Source organism: Rutilus rutilus (genome assembly GCF_951802725.1).
Source record: "Rutilus rutilus genome assembly, chromosome: 8".
NCBI classification, from domain to species: domain Eukaryota; kingdom Metazoa; phylum Chordata; class Actinopteri; order Cypriniformes; family Leuciscidae; genus Rutilus; species Rutilus rutilus.
The window spans coordinates 32046633-32063629 of NC_140222.1; the positions used below are offsets into that span (position 1 = coordinate 32046633).

A 16997-nucleotide genomic window follows, 5' to 3' on the forward strand; every position below is an offset into this window, starting at 1 on the left:
TACTCACCTGTGATATTCACCTGTCCAACGCTCTCCCACTGTGAGTCTGACGTCAGTCTGTGAAGGAAGTGATCTCTGTTCTCTCTACTCACCTGTGACATTCACCTGTCCAACGTTCTCCCATTGGGAGTTTCGCCGGTTCATACTCGCGGCGGTGCTGCTCTGGGTCCCTGGGAAGGAGAGGACAAGGAATTTTAGACTAGGACTTCTTAATTGCTTTTTAATACAAAATAAAGTTGTTATTCCTTTTACTCCTGCCTCCTGCCTCCTCCTTTGATACGCTCCTCTGGGTGATAGTGGTTTAGGGGTGGGTGCAGTCTGGTTTGGCCCACCCCGACCTGTGACAACAATACAGTACAAAACATAAGGAAATGCATGTTGAATATATTGCTAACACTCTACAATAAGGTACAATAACTAAGTTAACATTAGTTAATGTATTAAATAACCATGAGCAATACATTTGTTGCTGTGTTTGTTAATCTTTGTTAACGTTAGTTAAAAATACAGCTGTTTATTGTTAGTTTACAGTGCATTTACTAATGTTAACAAGATTTTAATGAAGTATTAGTAAATGTTAACATTAACAAAAAATAATAAAGGCTGTTCACGTGCAGTTCATTATTAGTTCATGTTAACTAATGAAACGTTTTAATAAAGTGTTACCAATTAAGACATAAATACAAAAAAAAAAAAAAAGTATAAAATAGAATAAAGAAACAACATGAATTAAGATGTTCGTGACTGCTATCCAGATGTCACACCAAAGGTGAGTAATCCTGATAAAATGCAGGGAAACAAGTGTTAATAATAATTTAACATCATACACAAATGGCAAAAAAACACTGGGTGCTCATTAAAATGTCTATTCACTATTTAAAGAACAATCTCGATGGGTATTGACCACAGATGATTGTTTTGCAATCATTAGCGTGATTGTAGCTGTGAGAGCTGTCTGTACCTTCAGCTAAAATACAACAAAACAAGCATCATTCATTCTTCTTCATTTTTGACACGATATGGGACATCTGATTACAACAACACTTGCTTACATTAGTTAATAGTTCATAAACTACTGCTTCAAATGATCTCTAACTTCTAAACACAGAAATGAACGATTAACTGCACTTACCTCTGCTCAGCCATGAACTGGTCGAAAGCTGATGACGTAACATGTAGGTAGGCCCGCCCTCACGTGATACTGATTGGTCGATTGATAAGCTTAAATCTGATTGGCTAAAGAGTACGACTGCTCTGTGTTACGAGTGTTATGCTGCCAGGAAAGTCTCAAAAACACACACACACACATATCTAAGGCGATTCGTACGTGAATGACGATTTGCACATTCAAATGCAAGGATACACTCGTACATTTTAAACATTCAAAGGTTTTTGTGCACAGTTGTATATATACGAATTGTGTTTTGCATTTGTGAAATGTATTTTATGAGTATATAATTTTATTTTGCGCATGTGAATTGCTTTTTGTGAATATATATATTTTTTTCACGCACGTGGATTTTTTTTGTGTGCACGTGAATTAGGTTTCATGCATGTGAAATTGTCTACGCATTTGTGAATCATGTTTTTTGCGTGAATTATATTTGAGACTAATCTGCTTCCATATGTAAATGGTGCATTCAGATTTTCAGGTATGTCTAACAGGTAAATATACAGAAATGGAATAATCAAACACTGCACAGTTTAACATAAATGACACAAACAGCAGCAGGTTTATTAGGCTGCTGTCACTTTAAGACCTGACGCACATGACGCAGATCTGACAAGCATCCTACTGAGGATACTCAACAAAACGGGATTTTTAACATAATTGTGTGTGTTATGGTCAGTTTAGTCTATGTTTAGTCTGAAAGAGAACTCAAAGCGCGCTCCAGTACAGATTTGAGTTCTTTTTTGCGTCTTATCACGCTAGTGGTTTAATAGCACTTGAATGAATGAATGAATGAATGAATGAATGTGTGATATTGTCAAAGGATGACAGAAAAACAACGGATGCTGCAACGCGTTAAACTGCAGAACAAAAAACGCTGATAGTGTTTGTTATATTGGAAAAAGAGCAGACGTACCAAATCCAGAAGTTCTTGGCCAAATGGCAGCACGTCTTTTCAACGCATGAGGAGGACTATGTACAGATGCGGTGAAGCATGATGTGATACCCACCGGAGATGCAGCACCTAGTCGAGAGCTAAATAATTTGCTTTAGTATAATTTTCGGGACAATTAGGGCCGGATTCGGGATTCGGGACAACAGCTTCGATTTCGGGACTGTCCCGAATTTTTCGGGACGTCTGGTCACCCGTGCTGCAACGAGTTAAACTGCAGAACAAAAAAACGCAAAATGAACGTATTAATTTTGACAGCTCTAATTGTAATAAAATCTTGAAAGTCCTGTGAACTGTCGTCCTGTTGCCTGTGCTTCAGTGTGGTGTGACAGGGATCTCAATGTGGCTCCATGAGTAAATTGCTAAATTGTAGACTTTATCAGAGGTCAAAAACCAAATGTGGGCCACTTATAGCCTACTGCTGATACTTTTTTCTTTTAAAGAGGAATATCGGAAAAGACGTATATAATGTTGAAATTAAAAATAGATGCCTCGTTTCCCTCTATTGAAAGAATTGCATAGATTTGTAAAAATACAAAAATCATGCTGCAATTTTTATAAGTCATTGTCCTCCTCATGTAATTTAGCTCCAAATCTCAGGTGAAATCTTTCATTTTGACCCCCTTCCAAAAAATAGTTGATAACTCTGAAAATATTCATCTAGGACATAGTATAGTTTGGCTTTCATCACTATTTATGTCTTCAGAAAACATATTAACAAAATAAAAAAATTAGCCAGGTAAGTTTCTGAAATCTGGTTGATTTGACACAGAACGACCCAGCAGTTTTGATTATAGTATTAGTATGTTTATTAGTATGTTCTATATTATCTTTTCAAGAATTTTAGGCATTTTCTTCATTATAATATCCGTACTGGGCAGTTAATATATTTTCAAAAATAATTTTTTCAGAAATAAAAAATAATAATTATAGTATAAATTATTACACAATACAACCAGATAGATAGGCAGTTTATGTACCTTTACATACATGTTTTGCCATTCAGGTGCATGATTGAAGATTGCCAGTCTAATAGAATGGGAAAACTAGTTGATATGACTGTCCAAAATTTGATGCATATATGCACTGTAAATCAGTTAACAAATACCAGACCTAATCTAAAACCTCAAATGTGTCTTGCGCACTTAAGTAATTAAAGGGACAGTTTACACAAAAATTTTAATTGACTCACCCTCACGGCGTTCCAAACCCGTAAGGCTTTTGTACATCTTCAGAACACAAATTAAGTTATTTTTAATGAAATCTGAGATATTTCTGTCCCTCCATTGACAGCCTAGGCAACTACCACTTGTGTGCGTTGATGAATGTTTATAGGAATAAAAGCCTAAATTAAGTCTGTTCATCATATCTAGCGATCGTGTCTCTTCAGAAAATTTGAACTAAACCGCTCTATTCAAATGGGTTAGTTTATGATCTCTTTATGAACTTTTTGAATGGACAAAAATCTCTCAGATTTCCTCAGAAAGATCTTCATTTGTGTTCCAAAGATGAACTAAAGTCTTACGGGTTTGGAACAATTTTTGAGTCAATTCAACCCTTTAAAAGTGATCACTTAATATCAATCTTAAGCCTTAAAGGGCCGTCTTATGACCAGTATTTAAGATATTGTCTTATAAGAACTGAATTCTAAGAAACATAGATTTTTGTTACTTTGATTTTGTATTTTGCTCAGGTAATGCCAGGCTACAAAGAGATTATGTTGTATAACAGAATGTAGCGTTTTGCCCCAAAAATGAAGCTTACACCTACTATTACTTCACTAGTCCAGATAGTGTTTGTTGTGTAGACCAAAGATGTTGCAATGTTTTTGATTTGAGTAAATGTTTCTCTAAAGCAAAATCCTGAAAACAAATATTGACACCCCACGTCACAGCCAGCTTACCACAGATATTAAAAAGTAGAATTAAGTAGAATACAAATCCTGGTTAATAAACAATCTGTCCACTTATTTCATTGTTTTATTGATTTTGTTGTGCATCATTACTGTGGTTACAGTTCATCCATTGAAATATAAAATATGAAAGTGTGCACTAAAACATAAAGATTCATAAGTTAAAGAAAAACAGAACATTTCATTAAAGTGTATCCTGTAAAACTAGAAAAAATATGTAGCGCTCCAAACAGAAAAAAAGTTATTGTACTGCAAGTCCTTACTACAGGTGCATAGAGCCAATGGTATATAGAATAAACAGCCACCCTTCCTGTTTATCAAAGTGTATCCTTAAAGGATATTTAAAGAATAAAAAGTTTCTTAAATTAAGCATAAGGAGGAAAAAAAAACTTAAACCTGTACTATCGTTTTGTTTGATTATGAAAACTGGGCAGTCATTGATAGGTTACTGTATATGACATCACTGTGTCACTGTTGATAGTTCTGACTGTTGCTAGGTGATGATCTCACAAAGGAAGAACACAATGACATCATCACTCCACCAGCTCTGATGGACAGACAGCAGATGAACAGATGTGGAGCATCAGATTCTGAGACAGACAAATAGAAAAACATTAAATACATTTACAATGTTTATCATTGCATGTCTTATAGCAGATTCTCTATATACATCATTTCTCACCTTCACTTTTGTCTTCCATTTGGTTTTGAGATTAGATGCATTCTGATGAAAAAGCTGTTGAATCATAATTCACAATCTTATAATCTGAATTAATCTAATTGAATCCACTGTTCATCATTCAATTGTGAATTTCACTGGATGTTTTACTCACCACATCCACAGAGCCGCTATTATGAGAAACTGAGGTAAAAACACCAGCAGAATGACTGTATAATGGCTGTCCACTTCTAAACACAAAGAAGTGAATCATGACTATCAGAGAAACAATCATTTCAGACTAAAGCACATGTATCATGAGAGAAGTGTCACCTTCTACAGCACAGGAATACTCTTGAAGCTCTTCATTGCTGACTGAGTCCAGGTACAGCTTGTTGGCTTTAGTGAATCCATCCGTTACCTGCCGTCCGTTCTTGTACCAGATGTAAGTATGTTTGTTGTTCAGAGTGCATTTAGTTGAACAGCTTAATATCACTTCTTGTCGCTCTGATATCATGTTTGGGCTGCTTATCACCTGCGTATCTGAAAAACAGAGTTGAAGTAAGATGAAATGTTAGGGCCTATCATTACAACAACAAAAACTCAAGTATATATATATATATATATTTTTTTTACAATAGTTTTGGCTTGTGAAAAGCTTGTTTAATAATTAATGTTATTAAATCCATCATGATCAGTTACCTGTAACAGTAAGAATGACTCCAGGTGATCCAGAGAGTGTTCCTTCTGTCCTGTCAGTGATGATCCTGAATTTATATTCTCCAGAGTCGTTCATCTTGAGCTCTTTGATTCTCAGTGTGTTTCCCTCATACTCCACACGACCAGCGAACTGATGCTCCTCACGCAGATCCTTGAAGTCACCAGGCTGACCGTAATGCCAGAATGTTTTATTTACAGTATAACCAGAGGGATGTGAGTATGTGCTGGAAATATCTACTGTTGAGCCCATCAAAGCACAGACTCTTCTAGAGGAGTAAGACACATCCCAGCAGACACTCTTAGAAATACCTGGAAGAGTCACAGATTAACATGTGAAACTCACACTTCCTTTAAAACATGTTTAAATATACACATGGATGAATAAACAGTACCATCATTGTGTGTATTATTTGACACTTACACACAGAAGAGGAGCGATGTTTATGGTTACTATCAATAGAACAGGAATATCTGCTAGTATTTGTGCTGGGTGACACATTCATGTCACGAGACTCTGTATATGTGAAATACTGTCCATCCTTCATCCAGTAATAATACCAAACTCCAGAGGTGCAGGAAGAATCACAGGTCAGTTTTACTCTCTGATCTCTCGAGTCTGTAGTTGCAGGATTAGTTCTCAGCTGCAGCTCTGAATTAGAGTGTAAATTAAGAAAAACTTCATCACATGACAAATGAAAACAGATGAAGTGACCAGAATCTAGACTCAGTTTCACCTGTGACTGTTAGATTGAAGGCGGCTGAGCTGAGACGTTTAACTCCATCCTTCATGATGAACATGAGCTGATATTCTCCAGAGTCTCTCTCTCTCAGGTCTGATATTGTGAGTGTTGAATAGTCGTTTATGAACTCCTGCTTCACCCGTCCTGAGTAGTCCGAGTCTAAAGTCAAATCTTCAGGTTCATCACTCTTTCTCCAGTATGAACTTTGTTTCCGGCTGAACCAGAACACAGTTTTGATGTTGGTGTTGTAGTAAAAGCACCTCAGTGTCACTTCATACCCCTTCACTGCACAAAATATTCTCTTGACTACAAGACACAGAGATGCGGTCCAATGTTACGAAGCCTGAACAAGAAAACATTTCATTACTGAGATGAAGTTTACATACAGACAGAGGAGAGATCCTCAGTTGTTACAATCCAGAATCTGCTGCTCACACACACCCAACCATGATGATCAATTTAGTTCAAATTTAAATATTGTCAAAAAAGTATATATTTTTAAATACACTGACATTGGAGAACAGTGAAGAAAGTTAAACTATACCAACATTCAGACCTACTGGACATTAAGTTAAAATCAAAACAATCACTTTTTTACCATGTGAAAGATAATTAGAGCCACATTTAAATTAAACCATGAGAGAGGAAAATAAGACACAATAATTCTCAAACCTGTATTGTGCAGCAGCAGCAGGATCAGAGGTAAGAGTCTGGAGTTCATGTTCTTCACTTTCTGTACATTCAGATGTTCAATGAAACACACAGAGCTGCTCGTCCTGAGAAAAAAAAAAAACACTCACTGAGTTTGATTGAGTTTGACTTTACAGTCAGAATCATGAATACAGTAACACACTTCAGAAAGTCATGCTTAAAATGACAGATTTACCTACATTACGTGTTGCTGTTGTTCTCTGATGTTAGTTGTAGTTCCCACTGTCTATTTTAAAAGCTGTGCAGACTCTGATGATCTTATTTCCTTCCTTTTTCTTACTAACACAAATAAAAAAAAGAAAGGAGATGCTTATGCTTCTGAAAATGATTAGTCAATCTCAGTTCAGGAGGTCAATATTAGCCATTTTGTTACATGATCTTATTAATAAGTTTAAATTAATTAAACCTTGAGGTCTGTCATTACCTATTTTTTTAGAAACATTAAACACAAATCTAAATAGACAAAAATATGTTTATAAATATTTCAGAACAGTATAAATTAAAGGCAAATATTATTTGATAATATTTCCTGAATTAACTGTGAATCAATGTTTAATCAGGTTTAATGAAACACACACATTTATATATAATAATTTCAATTATCAGATCCCCTTTTTTGAAATAGGCACAGGATTATGGGAAATTATACAAAGATACATTTATGATGCATTCAGTAACCAACAGCATGAATTAACATTGAGAAAAACAGAAAGTCACATGATGATGTTTGTCTCTGGACTACAGTAAATATAAAAAGCTAAACATTGATAAGAATGTCTTATATTTTAGCAGCACAAGATATCAAAGGTCAGCAGAGAATAAAATCAGACAAGTTTATAATATATACATATTAGATTTTGCCTTCTCCAAACTGTAATACTCTCAGGACAAGATTAACATAAGGGCTAGGTGGGGCTGAAGCCAGAGGGCCTGAACTTTCATTACAAAGAGGCTTCCATAGTTTATACTTAGTAATATTATTATTATTATCTTAGTTGTTGTTGTTACAGTTAAACTCTGGATTCTGCCCAAGAACTATGGAAACTTTTCATCTAGGCAACAGAGGAGAATTTAAGAGCTTTAAAGTCTGGATCCCTATGACATAGCTTCCATTGCAGTATATTAAAAATATTTATTATTATTTGTTTCTGTCCTTTATGTATTCATTGATTAATTAATTTATTCCACTTATAGGCCGTAACCGCAGCAAAACATTAATGGTGTAGCAAATTAGCTCAAAATTAATATTACAATCAATCAACCTGTTCGTCCCATGAACACTCGGTGTTAATTGTTTATAAATTCTAAGAAATGTTCATTTCCGGGGCATGGAAATGTCTTTCTTACTGTACAGTACTACTAAGAGCCTGTAGTCAAAATCTAAATCATAAAATATACTTTGTTGCAAGCAGAGAATCAGAACCAAATACTTATTGTGCACAAGTTTTATTAACTAAATCGCAAACATAACTAATCTAAACACACATACATACAATCACATACTTGGGTAAAATGGTAAGTGACAGAATGAAACCAGAAGCAGGAAATGGAACTATGAACTATGAAAAGAACCATCAGCTTATTATTTTCAGAGCACCTCATTAAATGTATACTTGCGTGGCCTTTGCAGTGAAAACATTTCTTGAAGTTCCTGAAGAAGGATTTTGATGGTTCCATGAGTCTCAATCGATTTCTTCTGCGTTGAATGAAAAAATACTGATGAACTTGCATGGTTTGTTTGACTCTGTTCACATGGCTGGAGTGCAGATTGTGGCCAGCCGGCCCTGGGAAGAGTTGATGGTTGGAGTTGCGATTGACTTCTTCTGCAGTGAATGAAGAAATTGTGCCAAACTCCTGATGTTATCCTTGATTCTGTTGTGCTTGAGGGAGTCCTCTCTCTCCTGAATGAGCAAATGGCTGGTTGTGAGTCCACGCAGGACAGCAACCCGTACGTACCGAGAAGGCCAAGAGAGGGAAGGGCTTGTGTAAAGGCAATTTAAAGCCTGAGAAAGGTCTCACCTCTCAGGGTTGGCTCGACCAATCAGAAAGGTGGAATTTCCAAGCAGGAAATTCCTCTGTTGGGAAGATTTATGACTCTGTCTCAAGTGTGGTTAGACATGGGCCTTGCCGTTTGTGTCCATTTATACTCAGATAGATATAACAAACATACACTGCATTCTATGAGAAGGCATTGTACACTAAAGTGAGTTATTAAATGAGGGTTAATTAGATAGGAGACACGATAAGTGGTGTTACATTAACTAGTAGTTCTCTCATAAAGCATGCATAAGACAAATATAAATGCAAGAGACAGTATACAAGACATAAAATGATCACACACAATGTACTGGGATGCATGTTCATTTAGAGATCAGTTCTATAAATGAATACAGGAAAGTCTGTTTTAAGGTCTGTTTCTGTCTTATATGGCCTCAGTCTTGACCACATGACCACATTTTTAAAAGCAATAAAACCATCTTATCTGATGGTAGTTATGGTTCTTGCCCTAGTTGGGGGGATGGGACCATGAGTTTGAAAGATTATTTGTTAAATATAACAAATAATTGTGTCTGATTTGTCTCAGACGTTACACTGGGTAAACGTGTGGGCCAGGCCCCAGTCTAGCCCTGATAATGAAAAAAGTAGTTTACTTAAAAATGGAGATTTACTGTTTCAGCAATGTATCAACTGACTGATTTATTTATTATTATTATTTTTCATACAGTAAAATTCAGTGCGTGCTTTCATTGAATGGACAGGGGGGAAACATTTTCTAGAGTATTTTGATTTGCGTGTCAATGAACCTCATGGAGGTTTAAAAATACTCAAGGGTGACTAATTGAATTTTATTTTGCGGTGAACTATTCCTTTAAGCTGGATTTATTACACCAGGATCATTAGAATCATACCTGGAGTGTGTGACAGTAAGATCAGAGATAAGAATTTGGAGATGAATCCATTCTTTCACTGCTTTTAGAATGATAGCTGATGTGAAAATAACTCTTCCCGTTTTACACTCTTATTGTTGAGCAACAGCTCTTGAAAACATTCCACTACACTCCTCCCTTGGTGTCGACTCATGGTAATTAGTAATTAGGTTAAGGTTGTTTAATCACATTTTATATTTAGGGATATGACAAACCAGTACATTTGACTAGCACATATCTTACTAGTAGAAAAGGTAAGACTCAAGAGAATCCAGGGAAACATATTGAGGACCAGAATTAGTGTTTTTTTGCATATTTTTGCATATTTTTTTTGCTGCTTGTAGACTGGTTGCATAATGTAAATGTTAGAAAAAACCACAGACTACACACCCATTACAGTTTTGCAACTGGAATATGTTTAGCAATTTCATTTCCTTCCCTTTTTCTTTTTATAGAAATAAAAATCACATCCCATAAACAACTTGCAGACTTGCATCATAATGAATATGCACTACTATTCAAAAGTTTAGCTCCAGAAAGATTTTATATATTTTTGAGAAGATTACATGTACCAAGGCTGCATTCATTTGAAGAAAAATACAGTCAAAACCGTAATGGTTTCTTAGCGAGATTTTTTTTTTTTTTTTATGAACAAATGTTGAGGAACAGCATTTATTTGAAATAAAAATCTTTTAAGATCTGAGATAATTTATTTATTTCATCTAAAGACAAATACATGCAATTTAAGCAGGCAATGTTCAAAAGTATTTGAAAAAAACTTACATTATAAAGATTCAAATTCAGGAGAAATACATCTATGTACAGCTACAGAGTCACTCATTACAAAATCCTCCATATTTTTGGATAATATACAGAACATCATAGTAAGTAAGTAAGTAAGTAAGTAAGTAAACTTTATTTCTATAGCACCTTTCACAGACAAGAAGGGTCACAAAATGCTTCATAAAATTAAAATAACATACAACCATGCTAGTTAAATGCTCATCTAAAAAGATGTGTCTTAAGGTGTTTTCTAAAAGTTTCCATAGAGTTCAAAGCTCTCAAGGCTAATGGAAGAGAGTTCCAGAGCATTGGAGCCACCACACAGAAGGCTTGATCACCTCTTGTCTTAAAACGTGCTCTAGGAACAGTTAAAAGGTCTTGGCCTGAAGACCTCAAAGAGGGAGCTTGACCATGCAAAGCTCTAGAAGTAATGGTTAAGATTTTAAACTGTACTCTAAAACTAATTGGAAGCCAATGAAGAGCCTTAAGCATAGGTGTAATATGTGATCTCCTGTTGGTCTTAAACAAAAGTCTTGCAACTTGCAGCCATAGACATTTGACAAGAGCAAAAGCTTGTTCACAATATGGCAGTAGTTGAGTTTAATGGTGGGTCTAAACTGAGGGTCTACTGAACTTCACAGATTCATAATGAACATCAACTGAGGTTGAATGTACAGCAGTAGGTGCCAAAGATGTGTTCTTCATGTGAGGTTGATTGAAATTAATAGTTGAATAATAAACGTCCTGATCCTTCATGTGAACTTGCTGTGTGCAGACCTTAGACAAGGGTTCAGCATTATCATACAATGGAGCAGAACCCGACTGAGAGTTAAGGGAGAAAAGAGAGCAGAATACAAAATATCAGTGACAGAACACAAAATATATTTAAGCATAGTGTGTCAAATAACCTGTTTGGTTATTGATGCTCTCAACTGTACAGCATCCTTTGTGTCCTCATGCTGTTGAGATGAATTATTCCTTCTCCTCCTGTTTAAACTGCATCATGTCAAAAGAAAACTATGTTTTAATGGATCTTAAGATTGAATGAGTTCAATGTACTATGAAGACAAACTATATACATTTGAAAACGTCTCGGTTACGGATGTAACCCTCGTTCCCTGAGTAGGGAACGGAGACGTTACGTCGGATGACGACGATTGGGGTTTCGCTTAGAAGCCTATCACCTTCGAGTATATAAAACGAGCCAATGGCAATGAAATGCCATGGGTCTGCGGGATTTGCATAGCGTATCTCCGCCCACCGCAGGGGGTATATAAGGAAGTACGCTGGCAACATGCAGATATGTCTTCGCTGAGGAGTCGAAACTGGACCCAGGCGTTTTTCAGCGATACAGCGGAAGTGGCAGGAAGACGTAACGTCTCCGTTCCCTACTCATGGAACGAGGGTTACATCCGTAACCGAGACGTTCCCTTTCGTGGTCACTCCGAGTTACGTCGGATGACGGCGATTGGGGTTCCAGTCTAATCACGCCACCTCGGCTGTCATCCAGTGCCCTGCGTAAGTCTGAGCTCCCTGTTGTGAGACTAGCACGAACGAAGGAGTCCTACCTAACACAGGAATACCAAGGTACACTGGGAAGCATATCTCAGGAGAAATATGCAATTACGCCCAACCATTAAGGGGGGGACTTGAGAGACACATATGACCCAGAGGGATGCATATGGAGTATCACTGAGGTGTCCAGCCGCAGGTGGAATATTTAAACCCCAGGGGTGGCAAGGTGGCTTGCCAAGGGAAAGACACACGCTCAAAAGAGACTTACAGTGGAAATACACATGTGGGAGTCGCCCAGAGGGGGAACCATGCACATGGAGGCACCTAGTCAAGCGCAAAAGCTGCGTTATGGCAGATTGGCATAACTCAGGCGCTGACGTCACCAGTGCTGGAGGAAACTCAGAGCTTATCAGACTCACCTGAGAAGAAAATCGCACGTATCCCGTCCGTGGAGAGGAATGGCGAGCAAGCGAAGACACCTGAGCAGAATCTAGTACCGGCTGGTTGAAGCGAGTACATGAGTAGAAACTGGCTCTACTCGGAGATTATAGAATCTCGCGAATGTGTTGGGTGTCGCCCAGCCTGCAGCTCTACAAATGTCTGTTAGCGAGGCGCCATGCGCTAGAGCCCAAGAGGAAGCCACACTACGAGTGGAGTGGGCTTTTACACCAAGGGGGCATTGACGACCTTGCTGCTGGTATGCCAAAGCAATGGTATCCACTATCCAGTGAGATAACCTTTGCTTTGAGAGAGCCTTTCCCTTCAGCTTCCCACCATAACAGACAAAGAGCTGGTCTGAGGTCCTGAAACACTGCGTTCTGTCTACGTAAGCACGGAGGGCGCGTACTGGACAGAGCAGTGCCAAGGCTGGGTCTGCCTCCTCCAAGGGCAGCGCTTGCAGGTTCACTACCTGGTCTCGAAAGGGTGTGGTAGGAACCTTGGGCACATATCCAGGCCGGGGTCTCAGGATCACGTGAGAGTTAGCCGGCCCGAATTCCATGCACGCTTCATCAACCGAAAATGCCTGCAGGTCCCCTACCCTCTTGATGGAGGCTTTGGAACAATTTTTGAGTCAATTCAACCCTTTAAAAGTGATCACTTAATATCAATCTTAAGCCTTAAAGGATCGTCTTATGGCCAGTATTTAAGATATTGTCTTATAAGAACTGAATTCTAAGAAACATAGATTTTTGTTACTTTGATTTTGTATTTTGCTCAGGTAATGCCAGGCTACAAAGAGATTATGTTGTATAACAGAATGTAGCGTTTTGCCCCAAAAATGAAGCTTACACCTACTATTACTTCACTAGTCCAGATAGTGTTTGTTGTGTAGACCAAAGATGTTGCAATGTTTTTGATTTGAGTAAATGTTTCTCTAAAGCAAAATCCTGAAAACAAATATTGACACCCCACGTCACAGCCAGCTTACCACAGATATTAAAAAGTAGAATTAAGTAGAATACAAATCCTGGTTAATAAACAATCTGCCCACTTATTTAATTGTTTTATTGATTTTGTTGTGCATCATTACTGTGGTTACAGTTCATCCATTGAAATATAAAATATGAAAGTGTGCACTAAAACATAAAGATTCATAAGTTAAAGAAAAACAGAACATTTCATTAAAGTGTATCCTGTAAAACTAGAAAAAATATGTAGCGCTCCAAACAGAAAAAAAGTTATTGTACTGCAAGTCCTTGTACTACAGGTGCGTAGAGCCAATGGTATATAGAATAAACAGCCACCCTTCCTGTTTATTAAAGTGTATCCTTAAAGGATATTTAAAGAATAAAAAGTTTCTTAAATTAAGCATAAGGAGGAAAAAAAAACTTAAACCTGTACTATCGTTTTGTTTGATTATGAAAACTGGGCAGTCATTGATAGGTTACTGTATATGACATCACTGTGTCACTGTTGATAGTTCTGACTGTTGCTAGGTGATGATCTCACAATGGAAGAACACAATGACATCATCACTCCACCAGCTCTGATGGACAGACAGCAGATGAACAGATGTGGAGCATCAGATTCTGAGACAGACAAATAGAAAAACATTAAATACATTTACTGTGTTTATCATTGCATGTCTTATGGCAGATTCTTTATATACATCATTTCTCACCTTCACTTTTGTCTTCCATTTGGTTTTGAGATTAGATGCATTCTGATGAAAAAGCTGTTGAATCATAATTCACATTTTTATAATCTGAATTCTTCTAATTGTATTCACTGTTCATCATTCAATTGTGAATTTCACTGGATGTTTTACTCACCACATCCACAGAGCCGCTATTATGAGAAACTGAGGTAAAAACACCAGCAGAATGACTGTATAATGGCTGTCCACTTCTAAACACAAAGAAGTGAATCATGACTATCAGAGAAACAATCATTTAAGACTAAAGCACATGTATCATGAGAGATGTGTCACCTTCTACAGCACAGGAATACTCTTGAAGCTCTTCATTGCTGACTGAGTCCAGGTACAGCTTGTTGGCTTTAGTGAATCCATCCGTTACCTGCCGTCCGTTCTTGTACCAGATGTAAGTATGATTGTTGTTCAGTGTGCATTTAGTTGAACAGCTTAATATCACTTCTTGTCGCTCTGATATCATGTTTGGGCTGCTTATCACCTGCGTATCTGAAAAACAGAGTTGAAGTAAGATGAAATGTTAGGGCCTATCATTACAACAACAAAAACTCAAGTATATATATATATATTTTTTTACAATAGTTTTGGCTTGTGAAAAGCTTGCCACAATTAGTGGCATTAATATGTTATTAAATCCATCATGATCAATTACCTGTAACAGTAAGAATGACTCCAGGTGATCCAGAGTATTTTCCTCCTGTCCTGTCGGTGATGATCCTGAATTTATATTCTCCAGAGTCGTTCATCTTGAGCTCTTTGATTCTCAGTGTGTTTCCCTCATACTCCACACGACCAGCGAACTGATGCTCCTCACGCAGATCCTTGAGGTCACCAGGCTGACCGTAATGCCAGAATGTTTTACTTACAGTATAACCAGAGGGATGTGAGTATGTGCTGGAAATATCTACTGTTGAGCCCATCAAAGCACAGACTCTTCTAGAGGAGTAAGACACATCCCAGCAGACACTCTTAGAAATACCTGGAAGAGTCACAGATTAACATGTGAAACTCACACTTACTTTAAAAATGTTTAAATATACACATGGATGAATAAACAGTACCATCATTGTGTGTATTATTTGACACTCACACACAGAAGAGGAGCGATGTTTACGGTTACTATCAATAAAACAGGAATATTTGCTAGCATTTGTGCTGAGTGACACATTCATGTCACGAGACTCTGTATATGTGAAATACTGTCCATCCTTCATCCAGTAATACCGATCTCCAGAGGAGCAGGAAGAATCACAGGTCAGGTTTACTCTCTGATCTCTCGGGTCTGTAGTTGCAGGATTCATTCTCACCTGCAGGTCTGAATTACAGTGTAAATTAAGAAAAACTTCATCACATGACAAATGAAAACAGATGAAGTGACCAGAATCTAGACTCAGTTTCACCTGTGACTGTTAGATTGACGGCGGCTGAGCTGAGACGTTTAACTCCGTCCTTCATGATGAACATGAGCTGATATTCTCCAGAGTCTCTCTCTCTCAGGTCTGATATTGTGAGTGTTGAACTGCTGTATGAGAACTCCTGCTTCACCCGTCCTGAGTAGTCCGAGTCTAAAGTCAAATCTTCAGGTTCATCACTCTTTCTCCAGTTTGTACTCTGTTTCCAGCTGAACCAGAACACAGTTTTGATGTTGATGTTGATGTTGATGTTGTAGTAAAAGCACCTCACTGTCACTTCATACCCCTTCACTGCACAAATATTCTCTTGACTACAGGACACAGAGATGCGGTCCAATGTTACGAAGCCTGAACAAGAAAACATTTCATTACTGAGATGAAGTTTACATACAGACAGAGGAGAGATCCAGTCCAGACTCTGCTGCTCACACACACCCAACCATGATGATCAATTTAGTTCAAATTTAAATATTGTCAAAAAAGTATTTTTTTAAATACACTGACATTGGAGAACAGTGAAGAAAGTTAAACTATACCAACATTCAGACCTACTGGACATTAAGTTAAAATCAAAACAATCACTTTTGGAACATGTGAAAGATAATTAGAGCCACATTTAAATTAAAACATGAGAGAGGAAAATAAGACACAATAATTCTCAAACCTGTATTGTGCAGCAGCAGCAGGATCAGAGGTAAGAGTCTGGAGTTCATGTTCTTCACTTTCTGTACATTCAGATGTTCAGTGAAACACACAGAGCTGCTCGTCCTGAGAAAAAAAAAAACGACACACTCATTGAGTTTGATTGAGTTTGACTTTACAGTCAGAATCATGAATACAGTAACACACTTCAGAAAGTCATGCTTAAAATTACATTTTAATGTAATGTTTAAATGCAACAAAAGATTAGATTTACCTACATTAAATGTTGCTGTTGTTCTCTGATGTTAGTTGTAGTTTCTACTGTCTGTTTTAGAAGCTGTGCAGACTCTGCTGATCTTATTTCCTTCCCTTTTCTTACTGACACACAAATAAATAAAAAAAATTAAAATAGGAGATGCTTACGCTTCAGAAAATGTTCACTAAACTCAACTCAGGAAGTCAGTTTTAGCCTTTATGTTACATGACCTGTTAATAATCAGTTTAAATGAATTAAACCTTGAGTTTTGTTATTTTCTATTTTTAAGTAATATTAAATAAAAATCTAAATAGAAAAGTTTCAATATTAAATATTGCAGATTTGCATAAATTAAAGGTAAATTTTACTTGATAATTTTTTTCTGAAATAACATTGTGAATTATAAGTTTAAGGAAAACACACATTTATATATTCATTTCAATTTC

The 16997-nt window shown here is 37.0% G+C and overlaps 1 protein-coding gene and 1 long non-coding RNA gene across 2 annotated transcripts; both read right to left on the bottom strand.

The window, feature by feature from the left end:
- Positions 1–4426: 4426 nt before the first annotated feature.
- LOC311295507 (uncharacterized protein) lies at positions 4427–16664 on the bottom strand. Its single transcript, XM_084416938.1, has 9 exons — positions 16574–16664; positions 16318–16421; positions 15642–16001; positions 5835–6062; positions 5396–5722; positions 5027–5236; positions 4869–4944; positions 4718–4771; positions 4427–4625 (listed from the first exon to the last, which is right to left on the bottom strand). Coding segments are annotated over exons 1-8 (1359 nt in total). The 5' UTR covers positions 16576–16664; the 3' UTR covers positions 4427–4625; positions 4718–4719.
- Positions 6404–7149, bottom strand: LOC311295509. The gene is made up of 3 exons (XR_014628340.1): positions 7044–7149; positions 6826–6929; positions 6404–6496 (listed from the first exon to the last, which is right to left on the bottom strand). It is a non-coding gene; the product is annotated as an uncharacterized lncRNA (long non-coding RNA).
- Positions 16665–16997: the final 333 nt, after the last annotated feature.